This window comes from Pteropus alecto, unplaced genomic scaffold, assembly GCF_000325575.1.
Source record: "Pteropus alecto unplaced genomic scaffold, ASM32557v1 scaffold39, whole genome shotgun sequence".
Taxonomy (NCBI): Eukaryota; Metazoa; Chordata; class Mammalia; order Chiroptera; family Pteropodidae; genus Pteropus; species Pteropus alecto.
This window is the reverse complement of record NW_006443568.1, coordinates 5,119,776-5,140,629: the sequence shown is the minus strand read 5'-3', so window position 1 is coordinate 5,140,629 and position 20,854 is coordinate 5,119,776. Positions and strand designations below refer to the sequence as shown.

The 20,854-nt window shown below is 37.2% G+C and overlaps 2 protein-coding genes across 3 annotated transcripts in view; one reads left to right on the top strand and one right to left on the bottom strand.

The window, feature by feature from the left end:
- ZBTB8OS (zinc finger and BTB domain containing 8 opposite strand) overlaps positions 1–2,715 on the bottom strand; it is a 22,147-nt gene extending 19,432 nt beyond the window's left edge. The window contains exon 1 of the mRNA XM_006924285.3: positions 2,558–2,715. Within this exon, the coding sequence (XP_006924347.1) occupies positions 2,558–2,690 (133 nt within the window). The 5' untranslated portion in view covers positions 2,691–2,715. The remainder of the gene's footprint in view (positions 1–2,557) is intronic.
- Positions 2,716–3,283: 568 nt separating this feature from the next.
- On the top strand, positions 3,284–20,678 carry RBBP4 (RB binding protein 4, chromatin remodeling factor). 2 transcript variants are annotated; one of them, XM_006924284.3, is made up of 12 exons: positions 3,284–3,442; positions 4,018–4,165; positions 7,164–7,309; positions 13,622–13,795; positions 14,123–14,238; positions 14,352–14,512; positions 14,614–14,740; positions 14,867–14,944; positions 16,101–16,177; positions 16,278–16,335; positions 16,423–16,533; positions 19,699–20,678. In XM_006924284.3, exons 1-12 carry the CDS (start codon positions 3,427–3,429, stop codon positions 19,762–19,764), a joined length of 1,278 nt encoding a protein of 425 aa, XP_006924346.1. In that variant the 5' UTR covers positions 3,284–3,426; the 3' UTR covers positions 19,765–20,678. The 2 variants fall into 2 exon arrangements, with proteins under 2 accessions (XP_006924346.1, XP_015454408.1); XM_015598922.2 differs by having other exon boundaries at positions 3,297–3,442; positions 4,021–4,165.
- Positions 20,679–20,854: the final 176 nt, after the last annotated feature.

Genomic DNA, 20,854 nt, shown 5'->3' with positions numbered 1-20,854 from the left:
ATGAAAATTATCATATTATTGCCTTAGTTTTGTATACATTTGGAACTTTTTAAATAAAATGTTTAAAAAAGCAAGAATGGCAGAAAAGGGGCAAATATTGAGGGGGAGATTGTCCTACAAAATATTGAGACAAAATAAAGCTCCAATAATTAAAACTGTGGCACTGGCACATTAAAGACAGAAAGAACAAAGGAATAGACTAGTAAGTCCAACAGACCTAAATATAGGTAGGGGAATTTTGTATATGATAAAGTTGTCACGTTTCAATCACAGCATGAAACACAGACTGTCGAATAAGCGATGTGAAAACATCTGGTAGGTCATCTGGAAAATAATGAAATTGGATACTTAATTTCCACCTTACCTAATTCTGATGTATTCAAGTTTTAAATGCTAAAAACAAACCCATAAATACCTGAAACAAGAACAATCTATAACTATCAGCAAAAATATAGTCCTCACAACTATGAGCCAAAAGAGCCAAACGCAAAAGGAATGCATAATGATTCCATCTATATAATGTACAAAAATTGGCAAAGCTAATTTATGATGTTAGAAGTCAGGCTAATGGAGAAGCAGATAGAGTGGTGGTGACTGGAAAGGAGCATGACAGGGGGTTCGGGGATGCTGTAATATCCAACTTGTTACTAGTTCACAGGTGTATTCGGTTTGTGAAAATTCACTCATGTAAAATTTTCTATGCATATTAAACTTCAATAAGTATAAGAGAGAATTATTTTACAGTCTCAGAGTAAGGCCTTCCTATGTATGACATCCAGAAGTCATAAAAAGGGTTAATAAATTGTACTACATAAAAGTAAATTCTGCAGAGTAAAAAAGACTAACAACCCAATAGAAAAATGGGTTAAGAATATGAAATACATCCCAGAAAGGGAAATACAAATAGCTGCAAACATACTAAAATATATTCAACCTCACTTATAATAAAAAAAATTGCAATTAGCATGACAAGACACTTAACAAATTGGAAAAGACCAAGAAGTATGGTAAAACAGTTGATTGGTACAAGTGTAAGGCGGCACACTCATACAATGCTAGTGAGTGTATAAACTGGCACAACCTCAATGGAGAGCAATTTGACAATAACTTCCATGTTAAAAATGCACATACTTCTACACCTGAAACTAATACAATGCTGGATGTTAGCTACATTTTCATGAAAATCTTATTTAAAAATGCACATATCCTTTGACAAAGCAATGTTACTTTTAGAAATTTATTTTACAAATACACTTACACACGTGCAAAACTAGGGGTCCCCAAGCCCCAGGGCTGCAGGCCAGTACCTGACCTGTTAGGAACCAGGAACCAGGCCACACAGCAGGAAGTGAGTGGTGGGCCAGCAAGCAAAGCTTCACCTGTATTTGCAGCTGTTCCCCAAAGCTAGCATCACTGCCTCAGCTCCACCTTAGCTCCACCTGAGATCATCAGGCATTACAATCTCATAGGTGCATTGGTCCCTGGTTCCTGGGGATTGCTACAAAACAATGGATATACCAGTATATCCACTGCTGCATTATATCTAAGATACCATAAATGTCCATCAACTGCAAATTGGTTATATAAAATAAATGCTAGGACATTTTTGCATGTACACATAAGAAAATGAAAAAGATGATTGATCTTGCGAGGAAGACTTGGTGGCTTGGGATCATGGCTAAAAGAAAAACTTACTTTTCCCTGCATACCTATTGTACTTTTTGAATTTTGAATCATATATATGACCTATTGAAAATAATTTTTAAAAATTCTTTTTAGTGCTCGCTTCGGCAGTACATATACTAAAAAAATTGGTTTTAAGTGAGAGAAAAATGAGCTAGGGGGATATGCAGGATTCAAAAACTACAGAGCCTATCATGCTATAGTAAACAGGTGGACTCTACACAGAGGTCAATGAGAAATTAATAAAGATTTTACGTAGAGAAATAAGTCAGATTTGTGCTACCCAAACCGCAGCCAACTTTAAGGACGAAAGCTTAGCTTAACGTTTACATAGACCTTAAGAGTATGCACTATACTTTCATATTTATTATCTCGTTCCTTTCTCAGATGAAGGAACTGAGATGGAAAGAGATGTTATAAAATTAGCCTAGACACTAAGCTAATAAATGGCAAAACCAGGTCTTTTTTACTAACAAGATCCAGGTAAAATACGAAATTAGAAGTCCCCTACTGAGCTTTCCGAGTCTTCTAAACTAGCCACACTCTCAACTATGCCATTGTTAGAGCTACATGGGGCGATCACCACGCAAACGCTTGAAAATACGGTTATGTTTAGAATACACTAGGAAAATTCCACAAGATAAATGTGATTAGGCATACGTGAAAAAAGTTTAAGGGACTTTAAATCTGGGAGCCCAGGTTTATCGAATCTCAGACCAGGTGGCTTTTTCCTGCAGCATTCTCCGACAAGCACAAATGAAACTACAATACTGGGAGAAATGGGATCTTGCCTGCAGCAACTTATGGGGAAAAGTGAAAACGAGGCCGGAAGCCCTGGGCAAGGAGAGATGAGAGAAGTGAGCAAACTACTCACACTCGTACTTCCGATTGACTGGAGGATACTTGGCCTTGATCGCCTTCTGCTCCTCAGTCAAATTGTAATCTCTAACATCTTCCTTTTCTTGCGCCATGATTGCAGCATTGGATACTCTTCTTCCGCCCTTCATCCGCTGGACTTCAGTCCTGTTTCACAACTTCCGCTCTAGACCCCGCCCCTTGGCACACATCTTTAAAGGGCCAGGACTCCATTCTCGCGAACGTACTTTATCCCTTAAGATTTCCATTTTAGGCCACGCCGCTTGGAGCACATCTTTAAAAAAACGAGGCCCCATTTTTCTGGGCTTGCTTCATCAATAGTTCTAAGGATTAGGAAAACAAACCGGAGGACCTGGGAGTAAGGGACACTTGAATTAGACACCTCTAGGTCTGAGTGGTAAAGGCATTGCCTTGTAACCTCAGTTAGACCCGAAAACATCTTAGGTTTCTCATTTGAGTACTTTTAAGTGGTTGTTAGCTTAACAGACTTTAAGAAGATGGCTGCCCCCAGGAGAGTGCAGACTAAACCTCTCACGTGACCCAAGCGGGGCGCACTCTCACCAACCCCGCGCGCGCGCAATCAAAGGAAGTCGGCTCCGGCCGTGTGGGGGCAGGCGCGGAGCGCGAGCCTCGGCCCCGCGAAGAGCGACTCCGCGCGTCTGGATAGGCTGAGATCGCAAATTCCCCGCCCACCTCGCCTTTTGGTGTGCTCCGATTGGCCAGTGTTGGCGCGAAGGTGCGCTAGTTGGACCTCACGCAGGGGCAGCAGGAAACAATAGAGGCCGCGCGCGCAGAGCGAGCGCCAGCAGCCTCTCCGCCCCTCCCGCAACACTCGATCCCGGGATCCCTCTGGCTTGCCTGCCCGCCATGGCCGACAAGGAAGGTGAGGGTCCCGGGGCTGTCCCAAGAAGGCTGTCGGTGTCGGGCTTGTGCTGCGGCCTCGACACGGCCTAACAGTGAAGGCAGGCCCGACCCTGCTGAATAGTGCCGTCCCCACCATCAAAGGCAGGAGGCGAAATCGTTCCGCGGGGCGGGCTAACGGTGCGCCAGCTTCTCTGGAGCGGAGACCCTGCGCAGCGACGTGAAGCTGGCGGTGGGGGCCCCGTAGGGTGTTTGGTCCCTCCCCGCTCTCACTGTCGGTTTACTCGCCTCACCCCAGGGCCTCCTTGTACCTCTCCCTACCCCCAAGGGTTGGTGCTCAGTCTCTTCACCGGTTCCGTAGACTTATCACGTACGGGACCGTGCTCCTGAGGCCCGGCGCCTTCGCCCGAAAAGCTAATGGAGTGTCTGGCCAGGATAACCTGAAGAGTAGTTCTGACCCGCGAAGGTGGAAGGGTTGTTGGTGCCTCCGCCTAGGGGAGATTTAGACATATCTGCTCCATAGCGTGCCGTTAGCTTTGCAAGCGTTGATTCGGTTTCCATTGTGTTCACTAACTTAATTTGTTTTTAATTTTTTAGCAGCCTTTGATGACGCAGTAGAAGAACGTGTGATCAACGAAGAGTACAAAATATGGAAAAAGAACACCCCTTTTCTTTACGATTTGGTGATGACCCATGCTCTGGAGTGGCCCAGCCTAACTGCACAGTGGCTTCCAGATGTGACCAGGTGATACGAATTTCTTGAACGTTATTTTGTTTTGTCCCAGTGTAGATTTCTCACAGTGATTTTCCTTATTTTCCTCTCTCCAGTCACCCGTAGGGGGCACGTGATCAAACCCTATTGGTAACATTTTTTTCTAGGCCAAAAAGTAGGCAGTATGTAAAATTACTTTGTAATTTTCCTGATAAGAGAGAACATGCTGTTTTCTTTTTCTGATACTGAATTGATGGGCCACATTGTAACTAGTGGACCAAATAATAATGGTCAACTTTCAAAAAGTATTATGATGAGTCTAGTTCTTTAAGTCTCACAGTAATTGGTTGTGGCTGGTTAATAGAAAGATGAGTATGACATGATGCCTGCCTGCCTTCAAGAAGCAGTCTAGTTGAAGCAGGTGTAAACTAATAATTACAGTTGCATGTGGTCAGAGCAGTTTTAGATACTTAGAATGCTTAGAACACTTGTGGGTGGAAATATTTTCATATGAAGGAATTTGCATGTGAAAGAATAATCACATTTTTTGGCATGGTTAGCTTACTTCTAATAGAGAAGATAAAATAATTTAGCTTACATTTATTGAGGATATACTAGGTGCTACATATCAGGGCATCCAAATTTAGATAATACACCTTCCCTGCCTCATAACAGTAAAAAATTATCATAAGCATGGCAAAGATAAAATAATCAGAGGAAGGAAAAATTACCTCAACTTGGGGTATCAGGAAAGGCTTCTATAAGGAAGTGATAATGCAAAATTGAAAGTGAATTTAGATATTAATATAAAATTTTAGTAAAACCACCGTGCTTGTTAGAGTAATGGATTTATTATAAAACTGTTGCTAGTCAGAATAACATTTGAAAATTATATTTTATGTGTACTAAATAAATTCCTTCAAAACTCAGGTCTTTAGAAGTTGTGTGCAAAACTCAATTACTAGGCTATGCTTCCGCTCAAAAAGTAATAGAAATTTATTGTAAATTTTATTAATGACAAGAATGAGACTGCTACTTTCACAGTCGCATTAAAAAAAAAATGGAGAAATCTGTCCTAATGATGGTAAATAAAGCCATAATAAATACCTAGACATTTAGAGTTGGAATCTTCTTTATCATAACCAGGAGTTCAGCTGACCATCAGAATTACTTGAGTTCAGGATTAGTGGAGTCATTTCTGTCGGGAGTTCTCAGTGGTAGTTCAAACCATTTAGGAACTTGAGGCAGAGTACTTGATGAGAAATAACTGGTGATTCCAGATTTACCAGTCATGTGCTAAATTATATTGGACCAGTGGGTCCCAAATATTGGCCATCCCATACCTACTAAATTATTCTGCTACCCATAAGTTTAAAAAGCCTTCTATGTAATGTGATTAACTGAGTTTCGTAAGCCTTGAATACAATTATAGTTTTATAATACTCTTCTTTTTCTCCCTTCCGTTGATTCCTTAACTTTCTAAATGCAAGAATTCCCAATTTTATGTTGACATTCCTCTTTTCTTTATTTTTTCTATTTAAGATATAGGCACTTATCACCCCTGTGTAGAGAAATTTCTATTGGTTATCTCTTAGACCTAGATTCTGGGCTTCTTCCTGAATTTTCAGCTGCCTACTGGTGTCTCTCTGGAGTATCTTCTTGGTTTCCCAGCTATGACATATTTCAAAATGAGTATATTCTTTGGATGAAAGTCCCACTCCACTTTCTCCTAGAGTCTTGATTTTAATCTGCTTCTAGACTTTTCTCCCACTGTCTTTTCCTATATCCAAAGTCAGATTTGGACTTCAGTCTCTAGTTGTTACTTAGTGTGATGTAGGCAAGTTGCTTTATTTTCCTAACCTCAAGTGTCTTCATCTTTAATTGGAATAATACCTTATAGTGTTTAAATCAGGGGTCCCCAACCACCCCCTACCCTAGGCCACACAGGAGACGAGCAGCAGGCCAGCAAGCTAAGCTTCATCTGTATTTGCAGCCGTTCCCCAGCGCTAGCATCACCGCCTCAGCTCCACCTCAGATCATCAAGCATTAGACTCTCATAGAAGCACTGGTCCTTGGTGCCAAAAAGGTTGGGGACCACTGGTTTAAATGCTATAAAGTATATGAAGTGTTTTAACATCGTGTCTGGCACTTTGTAGATCTTTGCCTTTGCGTAGATCCCTTTCTTTGGAATACAGACTATCTTCCAAAGCCCATGTCTCTCCCATGTTTTATCTCATTTTGAGATATCTGCTGGGCTGTCACCTTTTCCATGAACACTTTCTTCATTCTAGAAGTAATCTTTACTTAAACGCCCATATTCGTGTATACCTTTTATGTGATGTATATTGACTTATATCTTGATCCTTTGTGTACATGACTGCCTAATTGCCCCTGGTTTTTTTGAGGACAGGAATCACATCTTAATCGTTGTACTTCCGTAGTATTTGAAGCAATGTGTCCATTGATTAGACACTTAGTATTTGAACAATTAATTTATCTAATGTTATTTCCTTTCCTTTTTAATGAAGTAAACTTGATGAAGTGACCTAAAGTATTAGTGTACCCAACAGTTTTTTTTCTTTTCATCCAACACATTTTAAAGGATGAGTAGTTAATTCACATTTTACTCCACTAAACTTTTTCCTCAAAGTAATTGTAAATTTTTAGCCAAGATAAATAGAACAGGTCCTCGAATAACATTTTTTTATTATAAAGTTAATGAGATGCCATAGGGACTTAACTCTTGTTTATATCAGCCTGTGGCAAAATTGGTTTTGTTATACGTTGTTTTGCTTAAGGTCAGAAGATCTAGCAATGATACTAAGTGAAGACTTACTTTACTTATAAAGTTAATTGCTATGTAGTCCACTTTATACTTGGCTCTATGGAAGTTACATTAAAAGAAAAATATGGCTCTTAATGACTTTCTCATCAAAATGGTTATAATAATACTTTTTTCATACATATGTATCACTGACTTTGTAGTCTTAGTGTTATTAATTTGCATAGTGCTCATATATTGCTATTACAGACCAGAAGGGAAAGATTTCAGTATTCATCGACTCGTCCTGGGGACACACACATCGGATGAACAAAACCACCTTGTGATAGCCAGTGTGCAGCTCCCTAATGATGATGCTCAGTTTGATGCTTCACACTACGACAGTGAGAAAGGAGGTAGGAATCTTAAAGGTGAAAGAATGAATGTATGTGTTATGTTTTTTATATCTTTGAATTATCATAAAAAGGATGTACAGTTTAATAAAGTAGCCTTAAGGTAAAAATGAGATTTTAAGCTTTGGAAAGCCTGAATTTGCAGTATAGATACTAGATGGCACAATACATACATAACACATACTTGGTTCTGTGCCTTTTCTATGAACTTTCCTCTACTAAATTTGGTCGGGTGTGGAGATTTCTAGAATTGAAAGAAGCCACATCCATCATATATTTCGCTGTGCATGCGTGCGTTCTCAGCATGGGAGATACTGCCCCTGAAGAGTTGAAAATTGGTGTTTGAAAGAATGTGTGTGTGAAAACAGTCTTATTTGTGTAAAGCACAGATAAACATCACATATGTAAGTAGATATATACAGGATATCTATGGTATTAAAATTTCATCTTGGGTGTCAGGAAAATGTCTTACAAGGTTTCTTACAGAGGCAATAATGAAAAAAAGATTGAGAAACATTGGCTTAAATTAACTTTTCCAGGTTTGAAGTGGTAGAAATGACTTAACTATGGCCCTAACTGCATAAAAATTAAATGAACCGTTGAATTCTATTCTGTTTTTAGGAGATAACCTAAGGGTTTGACTATTCATAATAATGAGTGAGTTTCTTTTATTGTTGTCCTTGGACACAGATTATTACTGAGAGGAAGAAGTAAGGCTCTTGTTATTGAGATATGTGCTCTTAAAAACATAGATGTTTAGCATAGATTTCTCCAGAGTAGCAGAATCCATTCTTTTATCTAAGTTATTTTGAGCTTCAGTTATTTGCCAGGATTGTAATGTACAGTTATCTTTTGAACATTTCATATTTAGCTTAGGGTGATGCAAAATAAATTCTTAGGATAAAAGTCAGCAGACATTTTGTGTCATTGACCCAAGTGTGTAACTATAGAATATGATTGCTGGAACGTTATTTTCTGGATAGGCATCAGTGATGGAGCGGGCAGTAAACACTAAACTTATACTCAGGCTTGAGACCTGGCCATGCCAGTCACTAGCTGTGTGGTTTGAGGTAACTCATTTAGTCACTCTGAGCCTGTTTCCTTTTTATTAGATGAAGATAAATTGTCTTTAAAGAGGAATTTTGGTTATTTAGGCACAAAACAAATACTCTGATAATGTAATAAATTATTTTTAAATATCAAAGCAAATCAAAACAATGTAGAACACTCCTCCATAAACCTATCTCATATAGATCACTATTAAATTGATATATAGTTTTCTGAATGATTTATCTCATTATTGAATTATTCATTCAAAAAATACTTTGAGTACTTATTGTGTACTACAGCTGTCTCCAGCCTTTTTGGCACCAGGGACTGGTGCTCCTATTAGAATCTAATGCCTGAGATGATCTGAGGTGGAGCTGAGGCAGTGATGCTAGCTCTGGGGAATGGCTGCAAATACAGATGAAGTCTGCTGGGTGGCCTGGGGGTTGGAGACCCCTGATATACTAGACATCTTTCTTGGTACTGGTGACACAACATGGAAAATGCTTTTCCGGCCTGGTGTATCCTGGACAAATTTATGTGTAAGTGTATGGAGGAAACCTACCTTCTTTCGATGGCTATATACTATGCCATAGGTAACCATCCGTTATTTACAGACATAGTGATTTCTGATATTTGCTTTGAAAACAATTCTTGTACATACAACTTGAATAGTTTTGCTGTAGAATAATTTTCTAACTGGAATGCTGATCATAAGGCTAGGATATTTTCAAGTATAATTGCTACCGCTAAATTGTCTTCCAAAAGAGATTCGCAAACCCATCAGTAGCAGACTATTCACGTTTCTTCATGCGCTCACCGACACTGAACTTGATACTGCAATCCTATTTTACTTTGCTTTTTAAGTTATTTGTGATATTGAACTTATTTTAAAATATTTTATCTCTTAAGCTGCCTATTTATGTTCTTTTTTCTTTTGGGTTATCTCTATAAATAAGGTTGGCTCTCCCCAATAAATAGATTGCAGATAATTTTTCCATGTTTATAATCTTAAGTCTTATTTAGAAACATATTTTTAATTGTCCAACTTTCCTCTAGTGTCCTTTAGATTTTGAAAGGTCTTCATCATTCCAAGATTTCTAAATAATTAGCTGTTTTCTGGCCCTTTTATGTTTTGATCATTAAAACTTTATTCTTTCTGGTATTTGATTTGTTAGGTATGGAATAGGAATCCAAGTTTTGTTTCTAAGTGGTTAGCAAATTTTTTTTTAATGCCATTTGCTGACTAACCCATTCTTTGCTGGTTTTTGAAATGACATTTTCTAACATACATACTCAAATCTTTTTGTGGTAACTGACTTTTTTGAGTGGCTTCAAACCAATTCACTTTTATGTTCCAGTGATAACATTTATACCTCTTTCTAATGCTAAATAATAAAGGAATAATTAAAAATACCAGTAATATGTATATTTTTATAAATGTATCAATCACCCTATTTAATCCTCATAAGACAACTGATACTTGTAGATGTTTTGTAACTTGCCCTAAGGTTATACAGCATATCATTTCCTCTACCTTCCTCTTCTCTTTCTTTTACTACTTCTCCCACCCCCTTAAGTCATCTTTAGATTATTAGATAGGCTTGGTGCTTAAAAGTTGGGGGTGCTCTCTCCAGATGTTCTCAACATTGGTGGTTGTTAGCTTCCTAGTCTCCTTCCTCTCAGATGAAATGTCTTAGACTTTCAGATTGAACTGTTAAAATTGATTATCATCTACTTGACCCTATTCGATTTGAGGTAATTGATGGCAAATAACTTCAAAAGATCATTGAACTTTCAAACTGAAGGAACCAAAAACTGGCTCAAGCTTGTCTTGACTTTAGAAAGAATTTGTGTGTTTACATTAGATTCAGCCTGGCTATAGTTACATTTTAAGCCCTGAAAATAGATTAGATGTAAAGTATTACCTCATGTTACCAAGATCTTCAAATATCAACAAGTTTATTTTTAGCAACTTATTTGAGGAATTGGCTTTGTGCTTTTAAAAAAGATGTTTTTAATCTTTGGTCTCAATTATGTATAAGAAACTATTATTAAATCATGATGTTAGAACTTACTCGTCTTAGTTTCAAAATGTTTATGGGCTCAAAAAGTGGCTCAGAATGCCAGTTACCTAGTTTGTTGGGGTCATCGGTTGGAAGGGACATGCTAGTGCTCTCTGAGGGGCTGGAATGTTCTGTATTTAGTGGGTGGTGGTTCCCCTGGTGTATGCATATGTAAAGATTCATCAAGCTAGACACTTTTACTGTTGTATGTTATGCCTCAATTTTTTAAATGGTGTTTTATAGAGAAGCAAATAAAATAGGAAAAAGTTAAACCTTGATACAGTCACGCATCACATAATGACGTACCATATATACAACAGTGGTCCCGTAAAGTTATAATGGAGCTGAATTTTCTGTAAGAAATGGAAAGATATGTGTTTCAAGAGGAATTATTTTTCTCTCTGACAGGAGCAATATCTGTGAGACTTGGCAACAGATTTCCCTCTCACAGCACCTCAATTTTGAGTACACAGATTATATCCCAGTCAGCCAGCCACTGACCTGTTTCAGCACAGAGGAGCCTGTCCCCCCAGCGCTGTGTATTCAGAGGGTGCTACAGCCCTCCCAGATCTAGCTTAATAGTCTTCAGAATACATTGTTGTACATTCTTTGTTGAGGACCTTAGCTCCTGTACAAGGACACAGGTCCACAAGGTCTACCTTAACAAGTATTAAGTGCCACTACCACTTCACTGAAAACTTCCTGTAGTGTGGAGCCAGCCGTCCCTGTATTTTGGAAATATTTTTCAGGTTGTAATGATATAAAACATAGATAAATTTGGTTTCTTCCACCAATTCAATACCAGTGAGAGCCCTTTGTGCCAGATAGGGTCAAGAAACAAAAACATTTCCAAAGGTGGATATTGAATCCTCAGTTCTGTACCCTCTCCATGTTAAACTTTTTTATTAATACCACAAAATTCCGTAATCTGACCACTGCTCCAACATGCAGTAGCCTATACTACATTGCCGTAACAATCCTCTATGTTCCTTTATCTCTTTCTTGATTTCTTATTCCTGCTAATCCTTAGGCCAATTTTCCCACCCTCCTGACAGTCACCGTTAATGGCTATCTACTCTTTACCCAGCCAGTTTCTTGTTATTTACAGTCAACCCAGCCCACATCCCTGTTCATGGAGCAGCATTGACAACTTAGATGTTCTATTTCCGGCCCTGTTAGAAGGAAGCAGGGGGAGGTCTTGTGGGACAATGTTTATAAGTCTCAGCAGTGCACAGTAATGTCCTAGGCCTTCACATTAACACACCACTCACTGACTCACCCAGAGCAACTTCCAGTCCTGCAAACTCCATTTATGGTAAATGCCTCATAGAGGTGTACCGTTTTTAACCTTTTATACTGTATTTTTACATATGTAACTTTTCTATGTTTAGATACTACAGACTCAGTACAGTAACATGCTATACAGGTTGATAGCCTAGGAGCAATAAGCTACATACCATACAGCCTAGACATTAGTGGGCTGTAGCATCTAGGTCTATATAAGTGCACTCTATGATGTTTGTACAGTGACAAAATTGCATAATGTCACATTTCTCAGAATGTATCCTGGTCATTAAGCAGCACATGACTACATTGATACCTCAATCTTTCATATTTCAAATTTAGCCTTTAACATATTTTTAATAGATAAAGTCTCATCTTCATAGAATCTCAATTGTGAATCCTTTACACTGATTTCTTATCATTGTACTTTACGATTAGGGAGGCCCTTTGTTTGATACATACCCAATACTGAAATAACTCACATTATGTAATGATTATTTCTTGCTCTCTGGGTTCCATGCCAGCTATTGCTCTTCCTTTGTTATCGGTATCTCTTCTGGCGGTTATGCTTTTTTGTCATAGTATTTATAGCTGTATGCTTATCTCCCTGTATTTGGGACAAAGATTCCTTAAGATCATATATCATATCATGCTTTTTTTTTACATTGTATATGCTTTGTGATCTAGCATTCTTGAAAAAAATTGTTTAATGTGGGTGTTTTCTCTTTTGGAGTCTATTTTGAACTTTTATTTTTAGTTTTTTTGCTTCTTTGAAACACTTGGTTTTCAACTTAGAAAAGTTATTTTGAAATCAAAAGTTATCTAATCTGACAACCATATTACCCATCTATGTCCTTGTTTTTTCAAGACTTGTCCTTCGCAGTATAACACGTGTATAGTAAAATAATGGTAGTAATGGCATTTTCAAAACTTTACTTTATAGATAAGGTATTTGGAGCTCAAAGAAATTGAAGGCTTTTCCCAAATCACCAAGCTAGTAAGTGGCAGAGTCATTTAGGCCAGGGTCTCTTACTTGAGTACCTTATCATGCTGCCTTACATAATTCTTTGACTAATCATTAGCTACCTTTGTTTATATATTGTTTGCCAAGATTTACGTAATCACGAATTATGTTGTTATACATTTTATAATGGTACTTGGGAGAACTCTCTAAGGGTGTACAGTACTCAAATATGAATTTAAAAAATGTTTTTGTTTAGTCCTTGTTTATTTCAACCAAGGACTGTAGTTGGCAGGTATAAGTGGGGGTTAGGAAAATGGAACTAATTGCTATGGCTCTGTTTTTCCTCATTGGAGTAAGAGAAACAGTGTTGGGGAGAAGATATATACTATTTCAGAAAGATTACCCTAGACTAGAGCTTCAAATTAATAGTATGAGAGGGACTCTTCAGTACTTAGCACACTGTACTTAATATTAATTACAGTAGCAACTTAGGTCTTATTTATTCAGCACACTTTCTTGGTATTTTAAATGAAGTTTGAAACTGCTTATTGAGAACCTACTTTTGAAGGAGAGTTGGTAGTTCCTTACTTTTAGATAGTAATACAATACTTATTCAGTATATAACTATGTAAAGTCATTGTAGGAATAACTGAAAGAGTAATAGGGATTCAGTTTAGGTTCTGCCATAGTCATGTCACCCATGAACAAATTAAAGTAGGTACTCTGAGCTCTTTTCCCATGTGTAAATTTTTTGGCGATAGTAACTTTTCCCTACTATGTACAGTTGTAATCAAATAACATAAGGTGTGTCAAAGCATTTTATGATGCTAACAGATGCTTAGATTACTTGTAGAATTATGCCATTTTGCTGATGAAAAGGCTTGCTTGTGTGATACTTTGAATGACATATATGGAGTAGCTCTTTGTCCTCATTTGCAATTAATTTATTTACAGAATTTGGAGGTTTTGGCTCTGTTAGTGGAAAGATTGAGATAGAAATCAAGATCAACCATGAAGGAGAAGTAAACAGGGCACGTTACATGCCCCAGAACCCTTGCATCATTGCAACAAAGACTCCATCCAGTGATGTTCTTGTTTTTGACTATACAAAACATCCTTCTAAACCAGGTACTTGTTCTCTTGAATTCAAATACAAATAATGAGTTACTATGAAAATACATTGCTTCTCTCAGTCTGACTTTAGTAGCTTATTATTATTTATATAATTTAACATCTTGTGATTAAATCGATATGTGCGGATATTCATTTTTCTTTAGGGGAAAAATGCTTCTTTACGTAGAACAATTGATGGTGCAGCTTAAGCATTATATATTTGTTCATAATGGGTCTGTATTGCTTGTAAATATTGAGAACTTTAGACCTCTTGGTCAAAATTCCCTTATGCTTAGTAGAGGCAGTAAACTGGATAGTCTTGATGTTTCTGTTACTTTGCAGATCCTTCTGGAGAGTGCAACCCAGACTTGCGTCTCCGTGGACATCAGAAGGAAGGCTATGGGCTTTCTTGGAACCCAAATCTGAGTGGGCACTTACTTAGTGCTTCAGATGACCACGTGTGTATCCTTCTCATTTTGATGCAAATCTGGGCTAGTTATCCGTTGATTTTTTTTTCCTGGGGTACATGGGGAAGTGAGACTCTTCTGTAATAGTTAATTTTACATTTAAGACCATCTGCCTATGGGACATCAGTGCTGTTCCAAAGGAAGGAAAAGTTGTGGATGCGAAGACCATCTTTACAGGACATACAGCAGTAGTAGAAGATGTTTCCTGGCATCTGCTCCACGAGTCTCTGTTTGGGTCAGTGGCTGATGATCAGAAACTTATGATGTGAGTAGAATCCATTTTTAATTTTTCTTTATAAGTTATCTAAATTTTATGCTCAGTTAACCATTTCAAGCTTTTTTCCTGTTGCTCCTTTTTTACTAAAGCTGGGATACTCGTTCAAACAATACGTCCAAACCAAGCCACTCAGTTGATGCTCACACTGCTGAAGTGAACTGCCTTTCTTTCAATCCTTATAGTGAGTTCATTCTTGCCACAGGATCAGCTGATAAGGTGAGTTTGAATTATTTTAAAAAATAACAGTGAATTTCTCTGCCTTGTTCTGAATGCACAGAGATCTTTTAGGTATGGGTTTTGTTTTTCTCAAATGATTGCTCTTTTTTTCCTTTCTGTACATAGACTGTTGCCTTGTGGGATCTGAGAAATCTGAAACTTAAGTTGCATTCCTTTGAATCACATAAGGATGAAATATTCCAGGTAAGAGAAACTAATGCTGATATTTTAAAAAAGATATGCAAGTGGGTATGCTTGTGCTTTATTCTACTGCTTTAATAGAAATGTTCTGTGTGCCTATGCTGATCTCTGTAGGAACAGGGGTCGTTTATCAGCCTTGTTCCTAACACTTGTCTCGTCCCATATTCCTCTTGCTTTACTCTTTATAATTTGCGACGTCTATTGATTTCACAGTTCAAGCTTAAATTAGTGGCTCTGATTTTTTCTGCTTCATCAGCTTAAACTCCTTTCTTAACATGTAAAGCTCTCTAGCCTAATTCAAGAGATTGTTATACTACATTCAAAGCTTATTTCAAGGGCACTGTGAGAAATAAGTTACAGTCTGCTGTCAAAGAGCTTAACATTTTATAGTGAGGAAAGGCCCAGTTAGTATCACTATATTAAAAGATTGTTTTGTCGAGTATTAAGAACCTAAGAGTGGTCAAAATTAATTTTGGTATGTGAATGTGGCATCTGAACTGGGTTCCAAGTTAGCCATACTCTTAACACTTAGTCTCTTAGACTTATTTTCAACTCTTCAGCCTTCTCCAAGGAACATTTTTGTCTTCACCCTATCTCTGTCATTGCTTGTAATGATGTTGCCTGGAGCGTATCCAAATTCTTCCTTAAATACTGGTCACTAATATCTTCTTATCTGTACTATGAAGCTAGGATTTTCTTACCAAACATTGTAACAATTATGTGATTGCGCATGTGTTGTAGCTAGCTTTAATAAAATCATTGTTATAAGGAATCACTTGTCATCAGTCTTAAGTGTGATACTAAATTCATAATAACTACTTGGGAAAGTAATTGTGTGTGTGTGAGCTCTACCATAGTTCTTAGGTCACAATTTGATTACATTTGGCTAGAGACCAGAATTAGACAATAAGAATAGATAGATGAGATCTTCAAAAACGTAATATAAAATAGAACAAACTGCTGTCTTAGATCTAATTATAGGTTATTTTCATACAAGAAATGTTCTTATCTAGCTCATTGTCAGTTTTAACTGTAGTGTCTAAAATACTTTAACTTCTCTTTTATTTACAAAATTTTGAATTGTTAAATGTAATTTTAGGTTTTTTTCCCTTCATTTTATAATTGAAAGCTTTTCTGTTTCCTTCATTCTTCTGTGTAGGTTCAGTGGTCGCCTCACAACGAGACTATTTTGGCTTCCAGTGGTACTGATCGCAGACTGAATGTCTGGGATTTAAGGTAAGTCTTGTGTTAGTTACTCTTTTATTTTCTTTATTTATACTTTCCAAAATTACTCAGGATAAATCTGTTTTAACTTCTAAAAATCTTTTTATGCTAGTAAAATTGGAGAGGAACAGTCCCCAGAAGATGCAGAAGACGGGCCACCAGAATTGTTGGTATGTTACAAACATTGAGCAGTCGAAATAGTCTGTAATTTAGTATTCTCTCTGCTTTTTATGTCTTCGTTTTTCTCTCTCCTTCAGTTTATTCATGGTGGTCACACTGCCAAAATATCTGATTTCTCCTGGAATCCTAATGAACCTTGGGTGATCTGTTCTGTATCAGAAGACAATATCATGCAAGTTTGGCAAATGGTAAGTATTTAGTCATTTTGGGGAGGTTCAATAAATGAAGTTTATCACTTCATATTTATATACTTCATGAATATGGTCGGTATCTCTGTTCAGTTTTCTCCTGGTCTAACTTTAGCACTTGTCTGTACATTATCATTTTCAACTGACTGTTTATTTGGTTATCCTACTAGTATCTCAAACTCAACAAAACTGAACTTCTTTACCCACTTCTTCCCTTTCCTCCTGACTTTGCTGTTTTCTTTATGGCTGTAGCGTTTCCCCAGCTCACCACACTTAAAGAGTTCTTCACTGTCTATCTCTAAGTCTAGTTATGAGAGTTTATATTGTCTATCTCTGCAATGTTTCTTCTGTCTATACTTTTTTTTTTTTTTTTTTTTTTGATAACTTAGAAATACAACATACATACCCATCTTTCCTGTCTCTGTTCCATACCCTAATTTTTTGGTCAGGTTCTCATTACCACTTTCTGGACTATTGCATAGCCTCCTAATTTTTCTCCCTCTTTGCTAGCCATTGAATCTCTAGAAATGGTCATTCCTTTGAAATGATCTGTGAACATTCTGGAGATGTGTGGTAGTGATAGTTGCGCACAAGGTGAACGGACGTTGCCACTGAACTGCATACTTAAAGATGGTTAAGATGGTACATTTTATGCTATGTGTCTTTTACCAATTTTTTTTTAAAAAGCAGTTGCATAACTTTTGATTGATGGTAGCCTGATAAATGAAAAGAAGTCAGAAGAAACTTTTGGTGTCTCAGGGTAGACCTACGGCCAGAGATAAACTTTAGGAGAGAGTTTTTGCCTCAACATGAGGAAAACCGTATTTATGGCCTATGAGATTAACAAATTATATACAATATCTATACTTTGGAATAATATTTATCAAAAAGAATTATGCTTAGTTTTATAAGACATTCATGACATCTATTAAGTAGGGGAAAAGCAGATTGCAGAACAGCATGTTGGAATATGTCATTAACATCAGTCTTAGATTTAATTATATGTAGTATCTAGTCTTAGGTTTAATTATATGTAAGTATAATTTAGAAGTCTGTTGCCAAAATATGGTTGCTACAATTAGAGAGTTCTTGATTTCCTCTGTATACTCTTCAAGGATTTGTTATATATGTAAACAAAATCCACCTCACTCTTTTCTTTGTAATATACTTACAAAAAATTAATAGAAAAAATCAAGAGTTTTAACAAGGTGAAATGGGCTGCCTTTGATAACCTCTCAATTAAAGGTAATATAGTAGTTGCCATGGAAATGTGGGAGATTGAACTACATCACCTTCCAGGCATTAACCCCCAGACCAGGTTTTACTTAGTGGTGGTGTTTGTTTGTTAAGAATTGTTGTGGTATAAAAAGTAAATATGTGGTGTTTGTTCAGGTTCCTGTCACAGAGTTCCTGAACTCTTAGGATTTCTTGAGTGGTGGGAGTCTCTTGTTTTGTTTTTTTTTTTTCTTTAGATAACTTTTTAAATTACAGTTAACGTGCAATATTATATTAGTGATTAGACATTTATATAATTTATGAGTGAAATGATCATTCCAATAAGTCTAGTACCCATCTAACACCATACATAGTTATTCCAAGAAGACTCTTGCTATTTATAAGGAGTCCCTTTTGGCCACACCTGAGCTTAGGCTAAGGAAGTGTTTAAGGAGCCCCTAGGTAGAGCATCAGGATGGGGCTGGTCTCAAGAGAGACCAAACACTTGTTTAGAGAATTGGAACTTTTACTTCCACTCACCCACAGACAGCAGAGATTGAGCTCTAGGAAAAGCTCTATAAAAAGCTCTTGATTTGATGAGCTTTCAGGTTGGTGAATATATTGATGCCACCAAGAAAGTACATGAGGTTTCGTTGTGCTCCCTCCCCACCTTGCCCTATGTATCTCTTCCATTTGGCAGTTCCTGAGTTCTAGCCTTTATAATCAACCTGTAATAGTAAAGCATTTGCCTGAGTTCGGTGAGTCATTCCAGCAAATTATCAAACCTGAGTAGGGGGGTTGTGGGAACCCCCCCAGATTTATAGATGACAAGTCGAACAGAAGTACCCAGGTAGCCTAGGCACTCAGAGCTCATCACTGGCCTCTGAAGTGAGGGTAGTCTTGTGGGACCGAGCCTTTAATCACATCCCTTAGACCTGTAGAATTTTATGCTACCTTTAGGTAGTGTTGGGATTAAATTGAATTTTTGGACATATATTTACTGTCAGGGAAAAAGACACTACACATTCTTTGTTAGAAAATACACAATAGTGTATATTTCCTTGAAGTCAGATCACAGCTCTTTGAAGACAAGCTTATCCCATCCTCTGTAGTGCTTAGCCTAGTAATTTGTGCATAGTAGATTCTAAGAAAAGTAAATTTTGCCCAAATGAAGATGGTTTCTGTATTTAACATTATGCCTTTGGAAACAGGTATTTCATCAGAAATAGAAGTGGTGTGCAAGAGCATTTTTCTTTTTAAAATATAAATTGAGATGTGGAACGTGGTTTTGGTGGGGAGTGGGGTTTCTCTCTCTTTTAATGCACAATGTAGTGATTTTTAGTACAGTCACAGAATTGTGCAACCATCACCACAATCAGTTATGCCAAAAGAAATCCCATCCCATAACAACCCATACCTATTAGCCATCACTCCCCATTTTCCTCCAGTCTACCCAGTACTAGGCAGGCATCCGTCTGCTTTCTCTATGAATTTGCCTATTCTAGAAATTTAATATAAATAAAATCATACAGTAGCTGACTGGCTTCTTTTTTATTGCCTAATAATATTCCATTGTATGGCTATATCATTTTATTTATTCACTCATCCATCAGTCAGTGGACATTTGTGGTGTTTTTAACTTTTTGACATGAATGTCTGACTAAAGTTCTCAAGAAGGTTGATTATCAAGACAAACAGTAACAATACTTCAGATATAGCATAAGAAGAAAAATAAAAAGTGTTGGCCTGTTTTTATTGGAACACAGCTGTTCCCATTCACTTGCAGATTGTCTTGCAGCTTTCATCCAGCAGCTGCAGAGTTGAATAGTTGCAACAGAGACTATATGGCCCATAAATTGTCTCCCTGGCCTAATCTATTTTTGAAAATTTAACTTCAAGAACTTGCTTTTTTTGTTTACTAAATACTCTTTTTTTCTTGTTCTTCGGCAGGCAGAGAACATTTATAACGATGAAGACCCTGAAGGAAGCGTGGATCCTGAAGGACAGGGGTCTTAGATATGTCTGCACTTCTTGTGATTGTAGACTCCCCTTTTTTTCCTCTCAACCCTGAGATTGATTTAACACTGGTTTTGAGACACAGACTTTGTTCAGCTATCCCTCTATAATAGGTACCATCAGCAATGCTATTAGTCCAAACCAAGGGTATTTTCTAAATATTAACTGGGGGACTTGATTCAGCAAAGCTACAGACTTATATTTAAATTTTCTTCAGGAATTTTCTAGTAACAAAGATCTAAAGTAGCCACCGAAAGGGGAATATTGTGTGTGGTTATTTTATTTTTCTTCTTATGCTATATCCCCAACTTTTTCAGACTCATTTAATTAAAGGCTAGAAGTAACTAAGGAATAGAGCCAAGTAAGGTAGGTGTGTCTGAGCCATGAAGTAAACGTACTGCAAGATGTCATTTTTATTCAGGAAATAGGGGAGATTCAAGTCATATAAATTCCTACTCTAAAATCTTCACACCTGACTTTCCAGGATGCACATTTTCCTATGTAGACCAGTCTCCTCTCAGTTTCTTAAGTCAAAACTACGTGTTCCTCTTTCCCCATATATTTTTGCTTGTTAGTGTATTTCTTGAGCTGTTTTCATATTATTTCTTTCCTTTCTGTGAAATGGTTTTTTAAAAGAACTTGGGACCACCAAGTTGTAAAGATGTATGTTTTTACCTGACAGTTGTACCACAGGTAGACTGTCCAGTTAAGTTGAGAAAGAGTGAATTGATAGCTTGTATTTGTTTTTAAAATTAAATTAATCCTGGATAAGAGTTGCTTTTTTTTAGAAGTTAGTCCTTGACCACTAGTTTGATACCATCTCTGTTTTGGGTGACCTGTTTCACCAGCAGGCCTGTTACTTTCTGACTAACTGTATAAGTGCTTATAATGGAATAAATTGCTTTTCTACATAACCCCATGCTGATGGGTTTTATTTAGTATATAACATCTATCAAATACCAGTCTCTCACTTCTAGAAGAATTCTTCAGATAATAGTTATTGGTTATGGTCTTTGACTATCAAGAGCAGAATTAAATATAATAGAATCAGAGCCGTAGAAAAGAGCTTTGTTCCTTTCCAGGGAAAGTG